Here is a 17481-nt window from a genome sequence, read left to right as displayed (position 1 = left end):
TCTAATAATTGGAATTGATTAGGGTGCTTTCTTGACAATCTATTCTACTCAGCAGAGTTATTTATCGAAATAGAACTCATACAACACTAATCAGCACTTGTATTGTGCACCCAGCATGGGTCTACATATGCATGTCCCTTTTTAGTTAGTGGCTGTCTTGTCACACTACACTTCATGAGACTCGGGAGTGGCTGTGCTGTGGTTGACCCCAGGCGGCATCTTATAGCTGCGCAAGCTGCGCGGTCGACGCGCTGCGCATTCGGTGACGAGAATGAATTCAAGAACGCATAGGTAGGACAATGGGTGTGTAAACGAAACTGGGGAATCACTTCTTGGAACACGTACTAGACTTGTTAAATCGGGTCAAATAAGATGTCGAGCCGGACCAGACCTGGCTACTGTCGCCAGGACGTGAACAAAACCACCTGGGAGGTACCGGAGCGGTACAGGGATCTAAAACAGGTGGGGACAGGGGCGTACGGTACAGTCTGGTAAGTGTCGTGGCAACTGGGTTGGGAAGAGATGTCAGGCTAACGTTACATGCTTTGTTGCACTTTGACATAGCTTGGTGCAGGGCTCTCCAACCCTGTTCCTTGAGAGCTACAGTCCTGTTGTTTTTCACTCCAACCCTAATCTAGCGCACCTGATTTACTGAATGTTTAGTTTTTCGCAGAAAAAAGAACAAAACGAGAGAAAAGCTAAAGCTTCTCTCGAGTTTCACACAAAAGAGGGCCACTTCCTTATTTAAGGGACACATTTAATTTCTATCATATCAACCCATTTTGAAGTTTCACAGCCTTTGGATTTCTGACTAACCTCCCTGGTCTTTGCAATAGACCTACACATGTAATGTATGTCTGTAGAATGACATTCTGTATGATACAGCCCAAATAAAGCGTATATTATTATTACATACTTCAAAAGTGTACATAATCAAAAACGATCAGAAACAGATGTGCTTTAAATCATTTGCGCATTGCCGTTGTACTCTAGACACAATACCTTTGTGTGGCTCACAGCATGAGGTCGTTACATTGTTGTTATCAATGATTAACTCTGTGGGCGTATTCAGAGTTGTGTTGGCTGGCTGAATGGTTTTTGCAATCCGGGATCCTTGGGACGCCCCATTGAAGTTAACATTTCAAATTGTAAGGGTAAAATGCACTGCATGGTAATTCCGACGTCTGCATTTTACGGTGATATGGCCTCTGCAGAAGTCAGGGAATTCACACTTGCGCTTCTCCGAGCAGCACAGAGCTATTGTGAAGAAGGTTGTCATGGAGGTGAGTTTGTGTTTTTACACTCCCGCGCTCACCTACATCAACCAATCATGTAATTGCGGAGCTGTACTATGGCGCGAGATACCTGCCTAATGATTGAACATACTTATCGTTGGGATCGTAAGAAAAGCCGTGCGTGAAACAAACGTTTTAAAAAATATATTTTGATATTTATTTATTCTCTCAACATCTTGCCAAAGCATGTTTTGTAGTTAATATGAATTTTAAAAAATTAGACACGATTTATATGAATCGGGTCATGAACATATGGACTTTGAAATTAACAAGAGAGAGGACGTAGGCTAAGTCTGACATAAGCTTATTTCCACACTTACAATAACTCTGTTGCAGTGGTCTTAGTCTCCTTATAGGCTCTTCCCGCCATTGCGACACTGCTACCATGTTATTTTTACATTTTATTTAATCTTTATTTAACCAGGTAGGCCAGTTGAGAAAGGAGGAATAGGCTTTGGGGGTGACCAGTGAAATATACCTGCTGGAGCACGTGCGATGGGTGGGTGTTACTATGGAGACCAGTGAACTGAGATAAGGCGGGGCTTTACCTAGCAAAGACTTGTAGATGACCTGAAGCCAGTGAGTTTGGTGACTAATATGAAGTGAGGGCCAGCCAACGAGAGCATACAGGTCGCAATGGTGGGTAGTATATGGGGCTTTGGTGACAAAACAGATGGCACTGTGATATACTGCATCCAATTTGCTGAGTCGAGTATTCGAGGCTATTTTATAAATGACATCGCCGAAGTCAAGGATCAGTAGGATAGTCAGTTTTACGAGGGTATGTTTGGCAGCATGAGTGAAGGAGGCTTTGTTGCGAAATAGGAAGCCAATTCTAGATTTAATTTTGGATTGGAGATGCTTAATGTGAGTCTGGAAGGAGAGTTTATAGTCTAACCAGACACCTAGGTATTTGTAATTGTCCACATATTCTAAGTCAGAACCGTCCAGAGTAGGGATGCTTGACGGGCGGGCATGTGCGGGCAGCGATCGGTTGAAGAGCATGCATTTAAGAGCAGTTGGAGGCCACAGAAGGAGAGTTGTATGGCATTGAATCTCGTCTGGAGGTTAGTTCACACAGTGTCCAAAGAAGGGCCAGAAGTTTACAGAATAGTGTCGTCTGTGTAGAGGTGGATCAGAGAATGACCAGCAGCAAGAGCAACATCATTGATGTATACAGAGAAAAGAGTCGGCCCGAGAATTGAACCCTGTGGCACCTACCATAGAGCCTGCTAGAGGTCCAGACAACAGGCCCTCCGATTTGACACACTGAATTCTGTCTGAGAAGTAGTTGGTAAACCAGACGACGCAGTCATTTGAGAAACCAAGGCTGTTGAGTCTGCCGAGAAGAATGTGGTGATTGACAGAGTCGAAAGCCTTGACCAGGTCGATGAATACGGCTGCACAGTATTGTCTTTTATCGATGGCGGTTATGATATCATTTAGGACCTTGAGCGTGGCTGAGGTGCACCTATGACCAGCTCGGAAACCAGATTGCATAGAGGAGAAGGTACGGTGGGATTCGAAATGGTCGGTGATCTGTTTGTTAACTTGGCTTTTGAAGACCTTAAAAGGGCAGGGTAGGATAGATATAGGTCTATAACAGTTTGGGTCTAGAGTGTCTCCCCCTTTAAAGAGGGGGATGACCGCGGCAGCTTTCCAGTCTTTGGGGATCTCAGACGATACGAAAGAGAGATTGAACAGGCTAGTAAAAGGGGTTGCAACAATTTTGGCAGATAATTTTAGTAAGAGAGGGTCCAGAATGTCTATCCGAGCTGATTTGTAGGGGTCCAGATTTTTCAACTCTTTCAGAACATCAGTTATCTGGATTTGGGTGAAGGAGAAATCGGGGAGGTTTGGGCAAGTTACTGTGGGGGGTGCAGGGCTGTTGACCAGGGTAGGGGTAGCCTGGTGGAAAGCATGGCCAGCCATAGAAAAATGCTTAATGAAATTCTCAATTATCGTGGATTTATTGGTGGTGACAGTGTTTCTTAGCCTCAGTACAGTGGGCAGCTGGGAGGAGGTGCTCTAATTCTCCATGGACTACAATGTCCCAGAACTTTTTGGAGTTTGTGCTACAGGATGCAAATTTCTGTTTGAAAAAGCTAGCCTTTGCTTTCCTAACTGCCTGTGTTTATTGGTTCCTGACTTCCCTGAAAAGTTGCATATCGCAGGGGCTATTCGATGCTAATGCAGTATGCCACGTTTTTGTGCTGGTCAAGGGCAGTCAGGTCTGGAGTGAACCAAGGGCTATATCTGTTCCTGGTTCTACATTTTTTGAATGGGGCAGGCTTATTTAAGATGGTGAGGAAGGAACTTTTAAAGAATAACCAGGCATCCTCTACTGACGGAATGAGGTCAATATCCTTCCCGGATACCCAGGCCAGGTCGATTAGAAAGGCCTGCAAGCTGAAGTGTTTTAGGGAGCATTTGACAGTGATGAGGGGTGGTCGTTTGACCGCAGATCCATTACGGACGCAGTCAATGAGGCAGTGATCGCTGAGATCCTGGTTGAAGACAGCAGTATTTAGAGGGCAGGTTGGTCAGGATGATATCTATGACGGTGCCCGTGTTTACAGATTTGGGGTTGTACCTGGTAGGTTCATTGATAATTTGTGTGAGATTGAGGGCATCTAGCTTAGATTGTAGGACGGCCGGGGTGTTAAGCATGTCCCAGTTTAGGTCACCTAACAGTACGAGCTCTGAAGATAGATGGGGGCCAATCAATTCACATATGGTGTCCAGGGCACAGCTGGGGGCAGTGGGTGGCCTATAACAAGCAGCAACGGTGAGAGACTTGTTTCTGGGAAGGTGGATTTTTAGAAGTAGAAGCTCGAATTGTTTGGGCACAGACCTGGATAGTATGACAGAACTCTGCAGGCTGTCTCTGCAGTAGATCGCAACTCCGCCCCCTTTGGCAGTTCTATCTTGTCGGAAAGTGTTATAGTTAGGGATGGAAATTCCAGGATTTTTGGTGGCCTTCCTATGCCAGGATTCAGACACGGCTAGGACATCCGGGTTGGCAGAGTGTGCTAAAGCAGTGAGTAAAACAAACTTAGGGAGGAGGCTTCTAATGTTAACATGCATGTAAAACCAAGGCTTTTACGGTTACAGAAGTCAACAAATGAGAGCACCTGCGGAATGGGAGTGGAGCTAGGCGCTGCAGGGCCTGGATTAACCTCTACATCACCAGAGGAGGAGTAGGATAAGGGTACGGCTAAAGGCTATAAGAGCTGGTCGTCTAGTGCGTTGGGAGCAGAGAGTAAAAGGAACAGGTTTCTGGGCGCGGAAGAATAGATTCAAGGCATAATGTACAGGCAAGGGTATGGTTGGATGTGAATACAGTGGAGGTTAACCTAGGCATTGAGTGACGATGAGAGAGGTTTTGTCTCTAGAGTCGTCATTTAGAGCAGGTGAGGTCACCGCATGTGTGGGAGGTGAAAAAAAGGGCTAGCTAAGGCATATTGAGCAGGGATGGAGTCTATACAGTGAAATAAGACAATAATCTCTAAACAAAACAGCAATGGACAATACATATTGACATTAGTGAGAGGCATGCGTAGCCGAGTGATCATAGGGACCAGTGGGATGCTAGGCGAGCTGGAGACACGGCGATTCAGACAGCTAGCGGGCCTGGGCTAGCAGAAGGGCCTTTGGGGGGACGTCGCGATGGAAGTAGTCTGTTGTAGCACCCTCGGACGGTTACGTCGGCAGACCAGTTGTGTTGGATTGGCAGGGCTCCGTGTAGGCAGTAAAAGGGTCAAGGCCAATTGGAAAAATGGGTATTGTAGCCCAAGAAATTGGCTGATGGTCCTCTTCAGCTAACAGTCCGATATGCTCTAGACAGCTAGCGGGCCGTGGCTAGCAGGCTAGCGGATGGGCCTTCAGGGGACATCGTGACGGAGGAGCCTGTTGAAACCCCTCGGGCGGATTACATCGGTAGACCAGTCGTGGTGGAATCGGTGGGGCTCCGTGTCGGCAGTAAAAGGGGTCCAGACCAATTGGCAAAATATGTATTGTAGCCCAAGGAGTGGCTGATTGACCTCTTCAGCTACCCGGGAGATGGGCCTAGCACGAGGCTAGTTCCAGGCTCACTGGTGCTTGCTTTGGGGCAGAGATGTTAGCCGGGGGGTAGCCACTCGGATAGCAGCTAACTAGCTGCGATGATCCAGGTGAAAAGGTTCAGAGCTTGCGGTAGGAAACCGGAGATGTGGAGAAAGAGCAGTCCGGTATGCTCTAGGTTGAAACGCGCTGTGCAGACTGGCAGGAGTTGACCAGACTAAGGTTAGCTGATGACCGCTAGCAGTGGCTAACTGACTATTAGCTAGTAGCTAGTTAGCTGACTTTTTTCTGTTGGGGGTTCCGGTTCTAAAGTATAGAAAATAGCAGATCCATACCACATTGGGTGAGGCGGGCTGCAGGAGAGTATGTTGAAACTGAGGTTAAAAATATAAAAAATATATACAAAATATATACAAAGGGGAAAAAAAGATATATACACGGGACACGACAAGACAAAGACGTCTGAACTGCTGCGCCATCTTGGAAGAATGTTGAAGAACTTGTGATCTCCATGCAGCACCATTCGCCTTCGGAAAAGCACCCCTCAGCCTCAGAAGATGCCCTTCTGGAGGCATGCAGCCATAGAGTCAATTTGCCTACTAGCCAAGTAAAGTGCAGAGCATGTATGGTGCGTGCAACTCATCATTCCAACATATTTGAACATTTAATTCATCCTTCATTCAGTATGTCATCCATTCAGTCATTTGTCTGAGTTGCAATAGGAACTAAATCAAAGAGAATAGAACAGTCTTATCCATTTGTTTTTTTAAATCCATGTGTGTATTCAAAACTATCGAAATTCTCTAAAGTTCTTTAGCCTATCACTTCAAGTCAATGTTTAGTTTAGGCATATCCAAATAAAAAGTAGGCCTTCAACTTGGAGGTATTGCATTTCAGGCTATTATTTGGGGTACTGGTGTCTTGCAGAATAATTTTAGAACTCTGTTTCTGTTTTATAACTGTTTTTATTACAGGGCTCCCCTTAACAAGAGACCTTACCTCACAGGCCTATAATTATAGCCTCCTAATAGATTTTCAACAAAATAGTCGAAGAAGCACATGCAGTGGCTGATAGGGACAACAGATCTGGCAATAAGAATAGGCCATATGGATAGTTTTGACCATTTGGGGCCCCTTGGCTATTTCGCTCAGGACAGGTTATAGCCAATACTTAATCAATATTTTGTTTTGTCTCATTTATTGATATGGATATAGCCTCTGCGTGATGGGGTTGTGCAATGCACATGGCCTACACACAGAGCCTACACACAGAGTGGAATTCACTAATACAACAGTCAAAATGCCTAATATAAGGCCTACAGTCCGTGCTCCCAAATACTGGAAAAAGTGTGATTCATTAGGCTACATGATCACCACAGTAGGCTATACAAATTAATTATGCAATTATATGGCTATTAAATAAGACACAACAGCATGACATATTTAGATAACAGAATAAGCCTAGCCTAAAATATTAATATTTTCTATTTTGCCGCTCAGGCAGTTATGCTAGACAAGGCTCTTCTGTATCTTTATCATTCTCAAACAAGTCATTTGCTGAAGGTCCAAGCCTATACTATGTCATCTACTGTTATAACGTTATTTAATGCAGTTCTAAAACAAGCTCAAGACTTTTATTTTGGAAATGAAACCGGAAGCTGCAAAGCATCTCTAACGTCTGGGCTAGAGTTGCTTGATTGACTAGCTAACTTCGACTAGCTACGTTCGGTTTGTTCTTTGCAGATGCCACATAAGTAAAAAAAAGATATGTAACCGAGTAAAGGGAGACTTAAAATAAGAATTGAACATGTAAATGTTAATTCATAGTCATAACATAGGGTTTGTAAGTTTACAGATCTAATTTAACGTTTACATTTAATGTTTCACGCATGGCTTTTCCAAACAATTTCCGTATGGATTTTCTTACAATCCCAATGATACATATATTCAACCTTTTGGCAGCTATCTCGCTCCATACTATATGGAGCCCTCCACATTGTTACAACATTTCAGAGGCGCACGGCGATGTGGTACGGAGCTCAATTTGTCGTTTGCACGTCTCCAGAGGATTTGCAATTGCGTCACACCATCCATAAGGCGTGTCCGACCACATTTTCAGATCAAGCATAAATTGTCTCTTAGTGTAGGGTATGGACGTCCCAAGGATCCCGGATAGTACTAACTCTGGGTGAATGCCAATTTGTAACACATGATCAACTCAGTGTTCCAAAGGTTGCGTTTACACAGGCAATTCTGATATTTTTATTATTTGGACCAATGACGTCAGAACTTCTGACGTCAGATATTTTTCAGATCTGATCTGATTGGTCAAAGACAAATTGGTAAAGAAGATATCCATCCTCTTTCCTACTTTTGAAAAAGGTCAAAGTTAATCGAGTAGAGGCAGGGAGGAGAAGGAAAGTGGACAAAAATGTGCTTGTATGAAATGAGACCTTTTTAAAGTAATTTGGTGTCATGATTCTGAAAGGTTAGATAGCTATCAAAAATGACAAGCTACTATGTGGGGAATTGTAGGTGGCTTGTTTCAGCTCATTGTATCATGTTATTGATACCATAACTGAGAGGTTGCACTTTTCTTGCACATATCTTACACAGTCTAGTGCATTTTAGAGTTGAAGACACCAACTGCAGATACACATGCTTGTTTTTGTGCATCAGAAAAGACTAAATAAAATTTAGAATCAGTTTGACAGGTGACAGACATATTATTTTACTATTAACATGCAGTGGGGAGAATTATATTGTCCCAGTCAGGAGCCCAGGCTTTTGTCATTGATGGTAGAGTTCTCATCTCTGGACTGCGCAAGGTTTGGATTGCATTCTGCTAAGGCACTTGTCTCTCTCTACATTGGTCAGCTACGTTTGTGTCCAGGGTGGGATCTTTTCGATACACTTATGGGGTATCGGTACACAAATGCTCCTAGAGAGAAGGGGGAATACTGAAGCATGCATTGATGACAGTTCTACAGTCTCCATCAGAGGCCCAGGCTTTTTGCATAGATGGTAAAGCTCTCATTTCTGGACTGTAACATTGTAAGATTGTGCCATCCATGGGACTTGATATATATTGATTGGTAGGTTACACTATATTTAGATACTTAAAATACTGCCTGATACACCTTTGCTATTTGTCTCCGTACTCAATAAATGGTGAGTACGTTTATTGTTCTTTATTCAAATGTATAAGCATGTCAAAGGACAAAAATAGTACAAAATACAACAAATGTAAGTACCTGATGATAGACACAAGGAAGCACATTAGATGTGCAGGACAACAGTATGTTGATGGCTGTAGATTTGTGATTCGTCTGTTAGCATGGAAATAACTGTAAATTAGCAGGGAGCTAATGCGACCATTACAATTAGAGCATGCTAACTCACTCTTACAGCAATAACATACACAAGCACATCCCAGATTGCCCCCAGGTACCACACACACATATATATGATCCAAGATGGCGTAGCAGTCAGACGTGTGTTTGTCTTGTCCCATGTAAATAGTCGGTCTCATAATTTTTTCGTATATATTTTTATCTCACTTTCCACCTATGATCTAAATATACTTTACTGCAACCCGCCTCACCCAATGTGGTACGGATCTGCTATTTTTATACGTTATAACTGGAACCTCCATCAGATGCTAGCCAGCTAACTAGCTACTAGCTAGTAGTCACTGTTAGCCACAGCTAGCGGTCTTCACCTTTAGCTCGGTCAATACCTGCCAGTCTGCACAGCGCGATATCGGACTGCTTTTCTCCACCACATCACCGTATTCCTGCTGCAAGCTCTGGGCCATTACACCGGATCATCGCAGCTAGCTGGCTGCAATCGAGTGGCTACAACGCCTCTGTCCTGCTTCAAGCACCAGTTAGACTTGAGCTAGCCTCGAGCTAGGCCCATCTCCCGGCTAGCCGAAGAGGTATGCCTGCTAATTCGTGGGCTACAATAGCTCTTTTGCCAATTGGCCTGGACCCTTTATTGCCGACACGGAGCCCCGCCAATCCATCACGACTGGTCTGCCAACGTAATCGTCTGTGGTTTCAACAGGCTTTTCCGTTGCGTTGTCACCAAAGACCCATCTGCTAGCGCCGGCCCGCTAGCTTTCTGAACGCCTTGCCTCCCGCTCACCTAGCATAGTAGCGACTACCGAACAGCTCCTGGACTAACCTACTTCTGCTCATTGGACCCTATGATCACTCGGCCACACATGCCTCTCTCTAATGTCAATATGCCTTGTCTTCTGCTGTTTCGGTTAGGTATCGTTTTATTTCACTGTAGAGTCCCTTGTCCAGCTCAACATGCCGCAGATAGCTCTTTTGTCACACACCCCACACATGGGGAGACCTCACCTGGCTTAGCTGGCGCCTCCAGAGATGCAAGCTCTCTCATCGTCACTCAATGCCTAGGTTTATCCCCACTGTACTCACATCCTACCATACCCTTGTCTGTACCACGCCCAGAAATCTGCCCTTTTTACTCTCTGTTCCCAATGCACTAGACGACCAGCTCTTATAGCCTTTAGCCGTACCCTTATCCTATTCCTGCTCTGTTCCTCTGGTGATGTAGAGGTTAACCCTGGCCCTGTAGCCCCCAGCATCACACCTATTCCCCAGGTGCTCTCATTTGTTGACTTGTGTAACCGTAAAAACCTTGGTTTTACATGCATGTTAACATCAGAAGCCTCCTCCCTAAATTTGTTTTATTCACTGCTTTAGCACACTCCGCCAACCTTGATGTCCTAGCCATGTCTGAATCCTGGCTTCGGAAGGCCACCAAAAATCCTGAAATTTCCATTCCCAACTACAACATGTTCCATCAATATAGAATTGCCAAAGGGGGTGGAGTTGCCATCTACTGCATAGATAGCCTGCAGAGTATTGTCATGCTATCCAGGTCTGTGCCCAAACAATTCGAGCTTCTAATCTGGATCCCTACAAATCACCTGGACTAGACAATCTGGACCCTCTCTTTCTAAAATTATCTGCCAAAATTGTTGCAACCCTTAATACTAGCCTGTTCAACCTCTCTTTCGTATTGTCTGAGATCCCTAAAGATTGGAAAGCTGCCTCGGTCATCCCCCTCTTCAAAGGGGGAGACACTCTAGACCCAAACTGTTACGGACCTATATCCATCCTGCCCTGCCTTTCTAAAGTCTTTGAAAGCTAAGTTAACAAACAGATCACCGACCATTTCGAATCCCACCGTACCTTATCCACTATGCAATCTGGTTTCCGAGCTGGTCATGGGTGCACCTCAGCCACGCTCAAGGTCCTAAACGATATCATTACCGCCATAGATAAAAGACAGTACTGTGCAGCCGTTTTCATTGACCTGGCCAAGGCTTTCGACTCTGTCAATCACCACATTCTTATCGGCAGACTCAACAGCCTTGGTTTCTCAAATGACTGCCTCGCCTGGTTCACCAACTACTTCTCAGATAGAGTTCAATGTATAAAATCGGAGGGCCTGTTGTCCGGACCTCTGGCAGTCTCTATGGGGGTGCCACAGGATTCAATTCTCGGGCCTACTCTTTTCTCTGTATATATAAATGATATCGCTCTTGCTGCTGGTCATTTTCTGATCCACCTCTACGCAGACGACACCATTCTGTATACATCTGGCCCTTCCTTGGACACTGTGTTAACAAACCTGCAAACGAGCTTCAATGCCATACAACACTCCTTCCGTGGCCTCCAACTGCTCTTAAATGCTAGTAAAACTAAATGCATGCTCTTCAACCAATTGCTGCCCGCACCTGCCCGCCCGCCTAGCATCACTACTCTGGACGGTTCTGACTTAGAAAATGTGGACAACAACAAATACCTAGGTGTCTGGTTAGACTGTAAACTCTCCTTCCAGACTCACATTAAGCATCTCCAATCCAAAATTAAATCTAGAATCGGCCTCCTATTTAGCAACAAAGCCTCCTTCACTCATGGTGCCAAACACACCCTCGTAAAACTGACTATCCTACCGATCCTCGACTTCGGCGATGTCATTTACAAAATAGCCTCCAACACTCTACTCAGCAAATTGGATGTAGTCTATCACAGTGCCATCCGTTTTGTCACCAAAGCCCCATATACTACCCACCACTGCGACCTGTATGCTCTCGTTGGCTGGCCCTCGCTACATATTCGTTGCCAAACCCACTGGCTCCAGGTCATCTATAAGTCTTTGCTAGGTAAATCCCTGCCTTATCTCAGCTCACTGGTCTCCATAGTAACACCCACCCGTAGCACACGCTCCAGCAGGTATATTTCACTGGTCATCCCGAAAGCCAACACCTCTTTGGCCGCCTTTCCTTCCTGTTCTCTGCTGCCAATGACTGGAACGAATTGCAAAAATCACTGAAGCTGGAGACTTATATCTCCCTCACTAACTTTAAGCATCAGCTGTCAGAGCAGTTTACCGATCACTGTACCTGTACACAGCTCATCTGTAAATAGCACACCCAACTACCTCATCCCCATATTGTTATTTATTTATTTTGGCTCTTTTGCACCCAAGTATCTCTACTTGCACATCATCTCCTGCACATCCATCACTCCAGTGTTAATGCTAAATTGTAATTATTTCGCCACTATGGCCTACTTATTGCCTTACCTCCCTAACCTTACTACATTTGCACACACTGTACGTAGATTTTTCTGTTGTGTTTTTGACTGTACGTTTGTTTATCCCATGTGTAACTCTGTGTTGTTGTTTTCGTCGCACTGCTTTTCTTTATCTTGGCCAGGTCGCAGTTGTAAATGAGAACTTGTTCTCAACTGGCCTGCCTGGTTAAATGAAGGTGAAATAAAAATAAAAAAATGAAAAAAAATATATATATCTGTGTGTACAGTGCATTCGGAAAGTATTCAGACCCCTTGACTTTTTCCACATTTTGTTACGTTACAGCCTTATTCTAAAATGGGTTAAAAAAAATATATACCCTCAGCAATCTATACACAATACCCAATAATAATAAAGCGAAAACAGGTTTTTAGAAATACCTTATTTACATAAGTATTCAGACCCTTTGCTATGAGACTCGAAATTGAGCTCAGGTCCATTCTGTTTCCATTGATCATCCTTGAGCTGTTTCTACAACTTGATTGGAGTTCACCTATGGTAAATTCAAATGATTGGACATGATTTGGAAAGACACACACCTGTTTATATAAAGGTCCCACAGTTGACAGTGCAGGTCAGAGCAAAAACCAAGCCATGAGATTGAAGGAATTGTCCGTAGAGCTCCGAGACAGGATTGTGTCGAGGCACAGATCTGGGAAAGGGTACCAAAATATGTCTGCAGCATTGAAGGTCCCCAAGAACACAGTGGCCTCAATCATTCTTAAATGGAAGAATTTTGGAACCACCAAGACTCTTCCAAGAGCTGGCTGCCCGGCCAAACTGAGCAATCAGGGGAGAAGGGACTTGGTCAGGGAGGTGACCAAGAACCCGATGGTCACTCTTGACAGAATTCTAGAGTTCCTCTGTGGAGATGGGAGAACCTTCCAGAAGGACAAGCATCTCTGAAGCACTCCACCAATGAGGTCTTTATGGTAGAGTAGCCAGACTGAAGCCACTCCTCAGTAAAAGGCACATGACAGCCTGCTTGGTGTTTGCCAAATGGCACCTAAAGACTGACACCATGAGAAACAAGATTCTCTGGTCTGATTAAACCAAGATTGAAGTCTTTGGCCTGAATGCCAAGCATCACGTCTGGAGGAAACCTGGCACCATTCCTACAGTGAAGCATGGTGGAGGTAGCATCAGGCTGTGGGGATGTTTTTCAGCGGCAGGGATTGGGAGACTAGTCAGATATCGGAGCAAAGTACAGAAAGATCCTTGATGAAAACATGCTCCAGAGTGCTCAGGATCTCAGACTGGGGCGAAGGTTCACCTTCAAAGCACACAGCCAAGACAACGCAGGAGTGGCTTTGGGACAAGTCTCTGAATGTCCTTGAGTGGCCCAGCCAGAGCCTGGACTTCAACCCGATCAAACATCTCTGGAGAGACCTGAAAATAGCTGTACAGCAACGCTCCCTATCCAACCTGACAGAGCTTGAGATGATCTGCAGAGAGGAATAAGAGAAACTCCCCAAATACAGATGTGCCAAGCTTGTAGCTTCATACCCAAGAAGACTTGAGGCTGTAATCACTGCCAAATGTGCTTAAACAAAGTACTGAGTAAAGGGTCTGAATAATTATGTAAATGTTGGGGGGTTGCAAAAAATTATATAAAAACCTGTTTTTGCTTTGTTATTATGGGGTATTGTGTGTAGATTGATAAGGGAATAAATCTTTTAAATACATTCTAGAATAAGGTTGTAACAAAATGTGGAAAAAGTCAAGGGGTCTGAATACTTTCCAAACACTGTAGATACATACGCACATCAGGACATGTACATTGCGAACTCGTACACATTATAAATATGAAAAAAGAATACGTGCGAATTCCCTCTATCTGCAAGCATGACCAATGGCATAACACTTTATTGACATCTGACTTGAACCAACCAATTAGAGTACATAAACATGAAATACACATTTCTGCAGTGTCAAGTGGAAACGTAACCAACCCTGTTTGTTACACATGAAACGTACATCTCGCACTCAGTCATAGTTATAGAATAATGAATGGATTGGCAAGATTTTGGCACTGTCAACTTTTATTAGGTTAGTAGTTACAATCAATTAACTCACCTAAATATACTCACATTTACTGAACATTTAGTATTTGAAACACAAACATTCATTTCCCTACTGCTTTACCTATAATCCTACAGGCTCTTTATCATTCTCCATACGTTATATTCCAATGCATTCGATATTATGCATACCCAGCATGGTGTTGGGCAGCTGCTATTTGAGAACTCATCTGGTTTAGAAATCAAACTGGTTATCTTATTGCAGAGCACATTGTACAACTGTTTTTAGAGAAGATTGGATTGCAAGGTATGGTATATGTGTAGGCTATTCCACATGTATTGGCTAATATGCAGGTGTCGTTTTTAAACCGCCATTCTAGCATACAATAACTTATGACACACATCTTTATCTGCATGCTTTTATTTGGGTTTCTATGCAAATTATATGATTGAATGTTTCTTTAAGCCTTCAGCTAGTTACTTGAAATTAGACAATCATGACAAAACATTATTCAAAATTGAATTTACTGACAGAGATAGCTAATGAAAAACTAGCTACCTGAACAGGCACATTGACGTTTACAGCAAAGATGTTTAGAACTGTGTGTTTACAGCTGGCTAGGCTAGTCAACTGTAACATTGGCTAGCTTTCAATAAATTAGCTAAATGGTCAACGGCGTTACCTCTTCATATGATCAAGACCATTCCTATTGCATGCTGCATATTTAAAGTGTACTCGAAAACAGATATTTATATTTGTTCAGTCTTTGGGAGCTGACAGCAGATCACGATTTCATGTGAGGCTGTTTACATCTTAGAAGCAGGCCATTGGCTGCCTTCATCACGAGGTGTATGTACGGAAGTTCTGATTGGTTTCAAGTGTAGCAGTTCCCAAATTTGAAATATACTATTTTTCTAAGAAAATGTGTAAGAATTAAATGTGCCAACAAATGTTGTCATATATATATAAAAAAATCTGCTCCTCCCTCGACGTAGATCGATCAACTTCACTGTTTTCTGCGTCGGCACACGCAGAAAACTTGAATTGAATTAATTGAAGCCAAGGAAGTTCAAGCCTGACCACAGTCCTGTATGTAATTGTTTGCAGAAAACAGAATTCCTCATTATAGTGAATGGAAAATTGCCAATCTTCATGTAACTAATATTTTTTTCCGAAGACAATCATGGTACCAATAATTGCTTCTAATACACCAGATGTAAGTCACTGAACCAATTATAAAATTAAAAAAAATCGCACACATAAGTAGTTATAAGGTTTATTTAGTTGCTAATGGCAGCCTGCAGTACCCAGGTTGTCCTTCAACTGGAGTTAGCCTGCAACGTCACTTCTTAGAGTAGGTCACACTGCGCATTAATTTGGCTTCAAAAGAGTATTCACATAGAAATGAATGGTGTCACATGATCGATGGCTTTGACTTTCATATATACAGTAGTAACATGTTCTATTACAAAGAAACATTGCCATAGATAGAACAAGGAGACATATTTCACTGGATGTATACTGCTCAAAAAAATAAAGGGAACACTTAAAAAACACATCCTAGATCTGAATGAAAGAAATAATCTTATTAAATACTTTTTTCTTTACATAGTTGAATGTGCTGACAACAAAATCACACAAAAATAATCAATGGAAATCCAATTTATCAACCCATGGAGGTCTGGATTTGGAGTCACACTCAAAATTAAAGTGGAAAACCACACTACAGGCTGATCCAACTTTGATGTAATGTCCTTAAAACAAGTCAAAATGAGGCTCAGTAGTGTGTGTGGCCTCCACGTGCCTGTATGACTTCCCTACAACGCCCGGGAATGCTCCTGATGAGGTGGCGGATGGTCTCCTGAGGGATCTCCTCCCAGACCTGGACTAAAGCATCCGCCAACTCCTGGACAGTCTGTGGTGCAACGTGGCGTTGATGGATGGAGCGAGACATGATGTCCCAGATGTGCTCAATTGGATTCAGGTCTAGGGAACGGGCGGTCTATAGCATCAATGCCTTCCTCTTGCAGGAACTGCTGACACACTCCAGCCACATGAGGTCTAGCATTGTCTTGCATTAGGAGGAACCCAGGGCCAACCGCACCAGCATATGGTCTCACAAGGGGTCTGAGGATCTCATCTCGGTACCTAATGGCAGTCAGGCTACCTCTGGCGAGCACATGACTGACCCACCGCCAAACCGGTCATGCTGGAGGATGTTGCAGGCAGCAGAACGTTCTCCACGGCGTCTCCAGACTCTGTCACGTCTGTCACGTGCTCAGTGTGAACCTGCTTTCATCTGTGAAGAGCACAGGGCGCCAGTGGCGAATTTGCCAAACTTGGTGTTCTCTGGCAAATGCCAAACGTCCTGCACGGTGTTGGGCTGTAAGCACAACCCCCACCTGTGTACGTCGGGCCCTCATACCACCCTCATGGAGTCTGTTTCTGACCGTTTGAGCAGACACATGCACATTTGTGGCCTGCTGGAGGTCATTTTGCAGGGCTCTGGCAGTGCTTCTCCTGCTCCTCCTTGCACAAAGGCGGAGGTAGCGGTCCTGCTGCTGGGTTGTTGCCCTCCTACGGCCTCCTCCACGTCTCCTGATGTACTGGCCTGTCTCCTGGTAGCGCCTCCATGCTCTAGACACTACGCTGACAGACACAGCAAACCTTCTTGCCACAGCTCGCATTGATGTGCCATCCTGGATGAGCTGCACTACCTGAGCCACTTGTGTGGGTTGTAGACTCCGTCTCATGCTACCACTAGAGTGAAAGCACCGCCAGCATTCAAAAGTGACCAAAACATCAGCCAGGAAGCATAGGAACTGAGAAGTGGTCTGTGGTCCCCACCTGCAGAACCACTCCTTTATTGGGGGTGTCTTGCTAATTGCCTATAATTTCCACCTGTTGTCTATTCCATTTGCACAACAGCATGTGAAATTTATTGTCAATCAGTGTTGCTTCCTAAGTGGACAGTTTGATTTCACAGAAGTGTGATTGACTTGGAGTTACATTGTGTTGTTTAAGTGTTCCCTTTATTTTTTTGAGCAGTGTATAAAGGATGTATAAATATGAAGCATCCGCTTGGCGTTTCCACTCTACCAATTATGGTAGTGAGTGTAATGGGACAAGACGGATTTTGGCCTACATTCTGCAAATTTTCTCATCGATGAAACATTTGATCTCAATGCAGTTTTCTGTTCCCAAAACCAGAATCTGTTATGAACAAAGTGGACTAAGTTTAGTAGACTTTAGCCTTTGACAAAAGTTTTAAAAATCGTGTTGTTCAGGAGTGCAAAGTCGAATTTGGCATTGCTTTCTAGGTTTGGCTGAGAAATAGTGTATTGTAGCCCTGCTACCGCCAGATGGCGGTATTATTCCTTACATCTTTTGTAATTTTTGTCCATTTCAAAATGAGAAAAGACCGAAGGAATAATAAGTGTATAGGCGGTGGGAAGGGCCTTGAACT

The 17481-nt window shown here is 43.9% G+C and overlaps 1 protein-coding gene across 1 annotated transcript in view; it reads left to right on the top strand.

The window, feature by feature from the left end:
• The first annotated feature begins 195 nt into the window (after positions 1 to 195).
• The window catches only part of mapk12a (mitogen-activated protein kinase 12a), a 28380-nt gene continuing 11094 nt past the window's right edge, over positions 196 to 17481 (top strand). Inside the window, exon 1 of the mRNA XM_014148206.2 lies at positions 196 to 491. Within this exon, the coding sequence (XP_014003681.1) occupies positions 373 to 491 (119 nt within the window). The 5' untranslated portion in view covers positions 196 to 372. The remainder of the gene's footprint in view (positions 492 to 17481) is intronic.

Source organism: Salmo salar, chromosome ssa16, assembly GCF_905237065.1.
Source record: "Salmo salar chromosome ssa16, Ssal_v3.1, whole genome shotgun sequence".
NCBI classification, from domain to species: Eukaryota; Metazoa; Chordata; class Actinopteri; order Salmoniformes; family Salmonidae; genus Salmo; species Salmo salar.
The sequence above is the reverse complement of the archived record's forward strand: the minus strand, read 5'-3'. Positions and strand labels throughout refer to the sequence as shown.